Source organism: Amaranthus tricolor, chromosome 11 (genome assembly GCF_026212465.1).
Source record: "Amaranthus tricolor cultivar Red isolate AtriRed21 chromosome 11, ASM2621246v1, whole genome shotgun sequence".
NCBI lineage: Eukaryota > Viridiplantae > Streptophyta > Magnoliopsida > Caryophyllales > Amaranthaceae > Amaranthus > Amaranthus tricolor.
The window spans coordinates 24,553,508-24,563,298 of NC_080057.1; the positions used below are offsets into that span (position 1 = coordinate 24,553,508).

General features: G+C 28.7%; 1 protein-coding gene across 1 annotated transcript; it reads left to right on the forward strand.

Moving 5' to 3' along the window:
• The first annotated feature begins 1,197 nt into the window (after positions 1 to 1,197).
• LOC130827667 (uncharacterized) lies at positions 1,198 to 6,852 on the forward strand. Its single transcript, XM_057693461.1, has 4 exons — positions 1,198 to 1,232; positions 1,411 to 1,527; positions 3,142 to 3,491; positions 6,379 to 6,852. The coding sequence occupies exons 2-4, from the start codon at positions 1,417 to 1,419 to the stop codon at positions 6,641 to 6,643; spliced, it is 726 nt and encodes a 241-aa protein (XP_057549444.1). The 5' UTR covers positions 1,198 to 1,232; positions 1,411 to 1,416; the 3' UTR covers positions 6,644 to 6,852.
• The last annotated feature ends 2,939 nt before the right edge of the window (positions 6,853 to 9,791 follow it).

Sequence of the window (9,791 nt, forward strand, 5' to 3'; positions counted from 1 at the left end):
TTAAAATTGTCATATTAATACTTTCTCCGTTTCGTTATAATAGATATAATCAATTATAAGTATTTTTAAAATTATTTTGACTAGTTTCTCATGAATTTGTGCCCTTTCTTAGGTGGTCAAAGTAATTTATTTCCAAACATATTGTTTTTAGGTTACAAATACCCTTACAGTTGTCTCAAATATTTTTTTTATCATTGATTAATATTTTTTTCAAAATTATGACTTCGCTGTTCGTAAAAAAATAAAAAACATAAGATAAATTATAATGGTTTTACTAAAAGATGCACTTAATACATGATTAAATAATTTATCTCATATATATTATGAGAATATAAACTTTTTGTTTAAGATCGTTTCTACTAGGATACGGTTTTTACAAGCTTTTGTTTATTTGTACAAGTATATAAAAAGCATGCTTAAAAAGAAAGGAAATAAAAAATAAAGAATAAAAGTAGGTTTGTCCCATAGTTTGAAATAAATAGGAGTACTGTGGAAGATACTATGATAATGGTGGAGCTTTTAAAAATACGTTTGATTCGATATTCATCCGATTTTATATAATTAAATTAAATTTTAATTTGATTTTAAAAATTATTTTATAATAATATAAAAATTAATAAAAATACAAGACTCAATTTTCAACAGACTGAAAATACCTAATTTAAAACTGTCCTGATGATCCAAATAAACAACTGTAAATAATAACTTGAATCTCGTGTAAAAGTAATTCATAATTCATTATAGTCGGTGGTTGAGGGAGTTGGGAAATAATTTGAACCTATTCCTTCAAGATAGATCCAATGATTCGATATATATTAAATATTTAGTAATTGAATCTAATTTAATCCGACTCAAAAATAAATTTATAATTTTGTAAAAATTAATATGAAACAAAATCGAATTTCTAATCCACTCGAAATGTTTGATAGAAAATTGACCAGATAACCCGAATGAACAGCTTTTGATAACTCATAGCTTAGCTCTCCATTAATTATTACACTCGTGATTCCATCGAATTTCTAATCCACTCGAAATGTTTGATAGAAAATTGACCAGATAACCCGAATGAACAGCTTTTGATAACTCATAGCTTAGCTCTCCATTAATTATTACACTCGTGATTCCATCCGACCCACTGCTCGGACTTTAAATCATCCGCTCCATTTACAAGTTACCCATTCAAGGTGCTATCTCATTTCTTTCTCTATATCTTTCTTTCTTTTTATAATCTGGTAATTCAAATGTGTTTAAAAAATGGGTAATTATATATTTGAATTTTAAATTTATTTTTCAAATGGGGTAAATGTTAATATTAAATTATCGGGTTTATTTTTTGAATAGTTGTATAGAAGCCTTCATTTTGATTCAATATTGAGATTGTAATGTGGGATTTGTAAACAAATAAAATAGGAAAAGATGCAAGAAAATGATTCATTGAGAACAGTTGAATGCTTAAGAGGCAGATTACAAGCAGAAAGAGCTGCTTCTAGAGCTGCTGAACATAATGCCCAACTTATGGCTAACAAGGTATGCTCATTTCCCATTCCCATTCCCATTCCCATTCCGACTGTTCAATGTTCTACTTTTATTTATATCTTAATTATATATGGAGTACTAGATAGATACTCTGATAGAAGTTTTTGGGCATACACGAAAATTTATAGTTGGACTCAAATAAATATTGTATTATATTTACTGAATACAAATATTTGATTATATCATATTTTGTATAAGAATATTTTTAGTGGGATACTTATTCCACACTTATACACTCTTCACTTATGTTTTTATGTGAACTCATATCTCACTTATCAATCTCTCTATTTTTGTGTATTATATTTGGGGATTTGAGTTCATGGCTCAATCCTTTGTTTTGTTGGGAGCTTCTTGCTCTACATATGATGCAAGTGTCATAATACTCTATTTTATACTTGCTATTAAACATTCTAGTAGTTAAGTTAGGATTTTATTTAGATATTTCTTTTCTTACTTTACACCTTCCTTCTAATATATTCTAACTATTACTTCTTACTTAATACTGGATAATTCTAGATAATTTTCTTCTAGATTTTTCTCATAAGGTTTTCTAATATACTCGTGAGGTGTATAGTTTTTAAAAAGATTTATTTAATTGGAAGAGGAAGTAAATAAAGATGGTTGTACTCTACTTTGACGTGTAGGATGAGAAAAAACGAGGACTAAATGAGAATGAATATTATAATTTATTTATAAAGATGATACTTACTCGGTTACTTTAACACTTAATTTTAGAGCCTTGATATATTACATTAATATTAACTATGTAAAAAAAGGATATATATCATAAATTCATTGCTAATTATTAACAAAATTTGAATGATATTTTTCAAATTTAAGACTCTTTTGGGGCTCTTTATGAATTAATTGTTAATTATTATCATAAATTCATAAATGGGATAAATTGGAAAATTAATGAGAGTTTTTTTTTTTTAAAATAATAAAAGATAGAATAAAATTAGTGAAAATGTAATGTGGCAAAAATTAAGTTTTAAGTACGTGGATATTCATACTCTAACTATATTGGGTCATGAAATTAAAGGGTTTTAATTATTAAATTTCATTATATTTTTTTTATTCATACCCTAACTATAGGACTATTGCTTGAAGTACTTTCTAATCTACCTTTAAATCTAAAAATTAATGTAACAAACTCAATTAAAAACTTAAGCTTGTGGTTAAATCTCATGATATATTATATACTCTAACAGTTTTAATGTTTCATAGAGAATTACGAATTGTTGACAACATGTTTTTCACCTTTGTGACGATGGTTTGATTTGTTAAAATATATAATATATCATGGGACATCAACTACCGGCTTAAAATTTTGGTTGAAATGAAACACGATAATAAAAGCCAGCGTGACAAGATGTCTTAAATTCGAATCTGGTGAAAGATTATTATCTTTACTTTCGGTTAGAGATCCCTAATCTATTCCATATTAAAAATATTTAAATTTTTAAAAATATACAAAATTTGAATCTTAGGAATTATTATGCATTTATACTCGGTTTCTAATGGTAAATATATTATTTGAATTTTTTGATGTAATATCCAGCTAATAACATTTTCTTGGTATTATGTGAATCTGTATTGTATCAGTTAAAGGAGCTGGAAGAACAGTTAAAGATCGAGGCAAAATGGAGAAGAAAAGCCGAAAAGAAGCTGAATCGATTGAAAAAGAAACTTGAATCATTGAACATTCCATTGAATGTGATCATAACAGAGGGAATCGAACAATCAATTTCATCAAATAATTCAGAAACTTCTTGCATATCATCAATTGCTTCCGAATTTCAATTAGGTTCAAAATCAAATTCAATTACGAGCGAAATCGCAGAAGAAACTGAATCGGATTCCAATAAATGTGAGATTATTGCCGATTTACATCCTGTTTCCGAGTCTGATTCTGCATCTTGTGAACGACTGCAAACGGATGAAAAGTGTCACGGGTGAGTAATTAATTTTTTAGTAACTTTTTGTTTGTTTCAAATGAAATTTTATATTCTATTTAATTTTCTTGTTTTTGGTAAAATAATATAGAAAAGCAAAATGTTGGTGTATGTGATTATTTGAATCACACCGTTGCCGACATTAAATGCAAATAATAGTGTTGGTAAGTTTATAACTTAATAAAACTTTTTTTAACAAGTTTAATAATTATTATGTGTTGGGATGAGTTGTCCCACATCGATAAATTGAAAATGGTGTGCACGCTTTATAAGTTATTAGAGACCTTCTTCCCATTGCCATATGGTTTTGGGATGGTATATATCTCCTTGGCTTATGAAGTGTGTGCACTTGTGTCCCTCGTTAATATGCTGGCATTCACAATAAGTCCAGCCTAATTTAACATGGTATCAGAGCCGATGGTTCGATCAATAATTTTAAAAAAGAAAATGGTAGGTTCGAAAAGAATGGCGTTCCTACCGTAATTGATTACTCCCACATGCGAACTTGACGGGATTCGCATGTGAGGGGGGTGTTGGGATGAGTTGTCCCACATCGATAAATTGAAAATGGTGTGCACGCTTTATAAGCTATTAGAGACCTTCTTCCCATTGCCATATGGTTTTGGGATGGTATATATCTCCTTGGCTTATGAAGTGTGTGCACTTGTGTCCCTCGTTAATATGCTGGCATTCACAATAAGTCCAGCCTAATTTAACATTATGAACGAGTCTCATGAGAGATTGTATCTTTAAGAGACGTTTTTTAAGCCTAATTTATTAAAATTTAATTTCTACTTTTACTTTACAATTTCTTTTATACGCCGACCTAATTAAAGACCATCTCTTGTAAATAAAAAACTTTTTGTGATTGAATTTTGAAAATTTACCTTAAAATTTATTACTCCCTCCCTCCCTTAAAAGGTTCATCATTATATTTATATTATAAATTTTAGATCAAAATAACTTTAATTATCCTTATTTTAATATTTTAATAAATGATATGATCCTTATATATATTTTACTAGTTTTATTTTAATAATTTTTATATTCTTTACGGTCTTTGTATATTTCTCACTAACTTTATAAAATTATTTTTTATAGGGGTGGTTCTTATATTTTTTCCACTAATTTTTTTTAATATTTTCTTAATATTTATGGTCCTTACTTTTTCTTCATCAAATTTAATATTTGATAAAATAATATATCTACTATTTAAAAGAATCTATATTTCTTAATTTCCGTAAACATTCTTTATAAGAATTTTATTAAGGAACAAAAGAGTATTTAATAAAATAATATATTTTGGAATTTGATTAAGAAAAATAATAAAAAGAATCTTATATTTAATTTATATAATTTAATATTATTTTTACATTGATAATATAAGTATTTAATTATAAGAAATATTAATTATTTTTCAATTTCTAAATTAGATTCTCTTTAAAATTTAAAATTATTAATGATAAAGAAAATTTACCCATTAATTTAAAATAATTATTATTTGGTTGCAATAATAATCGACTAAATTATTGGATGGTCTGATTCCTTACATTGCTTATCAGTGATTATGTGGCGCATACAAATGGTGCGGCAGACTCGCAGTATGTTTGTCGGTTTCATTATTTCAACTTTGAACTTCTTTTATTTGACATCTTTTGGAGTTTGAATTTGGTGAACTGTGGGCTGAGGCCAAGAATGTTGTTGAAGTATACATATTCAATGCAATTCTACTATGAGTATAAATGTAATTTCGAAATTCTTATCAACAGGGACATATTACAAGGAAAAAAGTATTTACTTTTAATAACGAAATTAAAGACATAAAAGGGTGTAGGTCTATAGGATGTAAATATTTTAAGACTTGTTTGACAAATAATTATTGATTAATTTTATCGGCTAAAGTTGTCTAGTAAAGGAATTGTTATGTTGGTATTTGGTAAAAGGTGATTAATGACTTTTTGTTGCTGTCTTGGGACTTTGGAAAATGGGATGGGACTTTGTCCCAAAAAAAGTTTAAGTTTTTGTTTGTTTGAAGGAAATGAGAATAAAAAATGAGAAAAATGGGTATAAAAAATGAGAAAGTTCCTAAGAATTAAGTCTTGGGGGAGGTTGGTAATTGGTGAGACTTTTATTTTCATTTATTTCTTCCAAGTTCCTAACATGTCAAACAAGGAATAAGACTTTTATATCTTAAAAGTCTCATTTTAAAGTCTTACAAGTCACATTCTCTTGTGCTAAACACTCCCTATGAATATATATTTATCGAATGTCGTTTCGAAATTGCTATTAACAGTGACATATTATAAAGGAAAAAAATATTTACTTTCAGTAACAAAATTAAAGACATAAAAGGGTGTAGGTCTATAAGATATGTAAATATTTTAAGACTTATTTGACAAATGACTATTGGCTAATTTTATGGGCTAAAGTTGTGTCTAGTAAGCCGGTTGTTATGTTGGTATTTGGTAAAACTTGATTATTGACTTTTTGTTTTTGTCTTAGAGCAAAAGTGATGATGATGATGAGTAGAGTAAAAGTTTTTTAAAAAGTTAAAAACCAATGAAAAAGTTACTATTAGCAGTCTTTTGATTTTGACTCAAAAGCTAGTTTTTTTAATTTTCAGCTAAAGGCCATTTATGATTTACCAAACACTTTCATTTTGATTGTTTGACAAAATAAAAAAATTCAAAAGTCAACCAAAAAGTCAATAAAATAACTATTTATCGAACATGCCCTCAGCAATAAAGTTTAGAGGGCAACGTCGACAATATTACAACGTTAAATAATGAATACACTTGTCAAAACGATTGATCGGTCGATAGGATTAGTCAACTTTGACTAGACCTGTTAAATTGATGAGTTCTAACCCAAAAATTTAATGTTCCAGATTCCAACAATCATCAGCATGGGACAAGAAGAGCAAAGATACCGTAGATGAAGAAGGGCAGCAAGATAATGAGCACATTAATATTGATGTTGATGATTCAATGGCATTGGTTCCAATGACTTCCATTGTAGAGTTGAATGATTCTTCAAATGTGTCATTAGACGTTCAAAATGAAAATGTTAGACAAGTTCTTGACAACTTAAAGCAGATCCGAGAAAACATTCAAAGCTCATTGTCAAGAACTCGCATTATCAAAGTTGGTTGATTATGTACTCGATTCACTCGAGTTAGTATCAGCTTGGATTGATAGTTTTAACTTTCAACGCTTTTTTTGGCGACTTTTGGTTGATTTCGAGCATTTTATGAGCTAATGTAGGTTTAATGTTCATGAATTAAAGAGCTTGGAATGTTGGTTTGGATATGAGATCGTCTTGTATTTTGTACATTATGAAAAAGACTCATGAAATTCTCTTGTAGTACTTGGTTGCTTATCGTATTATCGAACACCCAGGCATGTGATTGACATATCAGTTGAAAATCGTACGTATCAGTATCAGTTGCTGTCAAGTCGATTTAATGAAACCGGGTTTTCAGGGAATTAATCTAAGATGTCACTAGCAAGGATCGTCATAACAGTAGTCACTAGTCAGTAGAGATATTAGGCCTGTTTTCGACATTCTTGAACATATAGTAGTGCTACTTTAATGCACCTTTTGACTTCCTAGTGACACGGTCCGACTCGTTAGTCAATAAGTGAGCCCGTGACACTAGGAGTATTAATGATCGCTGATTGGAGGAATCTAGACCCGACTGGTACAGTCTAGGCCATGGCCCATGTCACTTAATTAAAAACACTATTAATATTGAAACGTGTAATATGTAACACATAAGAATAGTAGTAGAGTTGGTTCAACACATAAGATGTCCAACCTCGAGCTACTGCTGCAACCCCAAGTCCCCAACAATGCCTTCGAGTAGTATGTTTGCTGCTGCTATAAACGCCACAAAGTCTCCTAACTCGATTCTTAGATACGCAAACGAGCCTCCTGCTACTGGAATTTCTACTGCAAATTTAACAGAAACCAGAAAGCATTGCTGAGAGACCCGATACTATATAAGATATGTACAATTAATTAGATGGAAAACAGTACCCCATCATTTTAAATGTCTCATTATAAAATTCACCAATTTAATTTCCTAACTACTAATCATCATTAATCCAAAAGTACTATCTATATTCAGTAATCTTCATTTCCTTTCCCATTTCATAAGAATCTATTGTCTTCTTCTCGATTTCTCCATTTTCACCATTATTGCTTACTCCTTGCCAGTGTCGAATTTATTTTTTTATCAAAAATCTTGCTCAGTTTCTTCATTTAACACAGGTATTTAGAATTTAGGTTATTTTTACTCAATTTCGTGTATTTACTTCGTTGTTTTTTTTATTCGTTTTTAGGTTTTTTTTCTTGGTTTGATATTGATTTTCAAGTTGTTATTTTTATTATAATCGAAAGTTACTCTTGTTTTACTGCATTTAATATATTATTTTTTTCGATTTAAGTCATAGATGATGAACAAACTTTAGCATTTGCCATGGAGAATGTAAAAAGACCCATCTCAAACCCAAAAATCATTGTTGATGATCAAGATTCAAGCCCCAAACCTAAACGGAAGAAGGCTAAATTGTATTATGTCAAGTTGGAAACAAATGAAGGATCGTAAGTAAATCAGATGTTTATAATTATTTTGATTTTGTTCTAATGTTATTGTAACTTGATATTATATTGTTATAAATTGGCATTTAATATATTCTAAGTCGTTTTTTTCTGTATGTGTAACTTGATATTATATAAATAGGCATTAGATATATTATAAATTGGCTTTAAGTTGATATAAATAGGCACTAGATCTTGTGCAAATTGGGTTTAAATATGCTTTAAGGGGTAATTTTTTTTAATTTGACACTATAAAACATATAAGTTCGTATTAGTATGATTTAATTTGGCATTAGATATATAATAAGTTGGCATCAAAATTGAACTGTTATTTGCGTTAGGTCTAATTTAAGTTGGCTATATATCTATTGTAAGTTGGTATTGGGTTTGATATAAGGTGGTATTCAATCTGAGGTAAATTGGGATGAAGTCTGATATAAGTGGTCATTAAGTCTGATGTAAGCTGGTATTAGGTTTGAATGTTTGATATAAGTTGACATAAGTCTAATGTAATTTGACATCAAGAATACTATCATTTAATAAAATTAAACTGAAACTGTAGAATAACCATATCAATAGCGGACGATGTAAGTATACTGTAAGTAGGAATTAAGCCTTCTAGAATTAGGCATTAAAAATAATATAAGTAGGCATTAAGTATATTATAATATTACATTTATGATTATTCTTGTTAATATTTGTTTATGTCATTTAATGCTATTTTTTATGATTGTTTTGTATATACATGGTTGACAAAGACATCTATACTAATGCAATCCACATCTCTTCTTGTGTAATGGTAAAGAAGAGATCAAACTTACATCTGCACAAATTGTTGCTGTGAATCAAATAGGTTTCAATGATTGTTAATGGTTCGAAGAACATCCGAGAAAAAAAAAATCTCAAAGAAGTAGTGTGTAGGGGATTCAATAAAAAAACAATTTAATTGTGTGTATTAAGAAAATTTATGATTATTAAATTATGAGAAATCATTTATTGTTATTATTTGTATATGTTATGACAAAGATTTTGTGTAATCCTTTTACATTTTAAGGATTTTGTGTTTTGCTTACTTATATCATCCTTAATGCTTATTTATAGTATACTTAATGCCTAATTGATTCAGAATTAATGTCAACTTACATCAGACTTAATGCCAACTTACAACACACTTATTGCCAACTTACATCAGACTTAATGCACACGTACATTAGATTTAATTCCAACTTACAGCACACTTAATGCCTACTTACATAAGACTTAATGCTAACTTACAGTACACTTAATACCTACTTATATAATCTTAATGTAAATTTATATTATATTTACGTTTCATACTTAATACCTACTTATATCATATCTAATACCAACTTACAGCACACTTTATTGCCTACTTACATCAAACTTAATGCCAAATTACATCAGATTTAATGCTAACTTACAGCACACTTAATGCCTACTTACATCAGAATTAATGCCAATTTACATCAAGCTTAATGCCAAATTACATCATACTTAATGCCAATTTATATCAGACTTATTGCCTACTTCTATCAAAATTAATGTCAACTTACACTATACTTGATGCCAGCTTACAACACACTTAATACCTACTTACACCAGACTTAATATCATCTTACAGTACACTTAATACATGCCAACTTTCATCAGACTTACTGCTTGCTTACATAAAACGTA

Bases quoted from the DNA above. Each gene is read 5' to 3' on its own strand.
- LOC130827667 (XM_057693461.1), top strand. From the start codon at position 1,417: ATGCAAGAAAATGATTCATTGAGAACAGTTGAATGCTTAAGAGGCAGA. The intron at 1,528-3,141 runs GTATGCTCATTT...GTATTGTATCAG, and splicing joins CCCAACTTATGGCTAACAAG to TTAAAGGAGCTGGAAGAACA. The intron at 3,492-6,378 runs GTGAGTAATTAA...TTAATGTTCCAG, and splicing joins ACGGATGAAAAGTGTCACGG to ATTCCAACAATCATCAGCAT.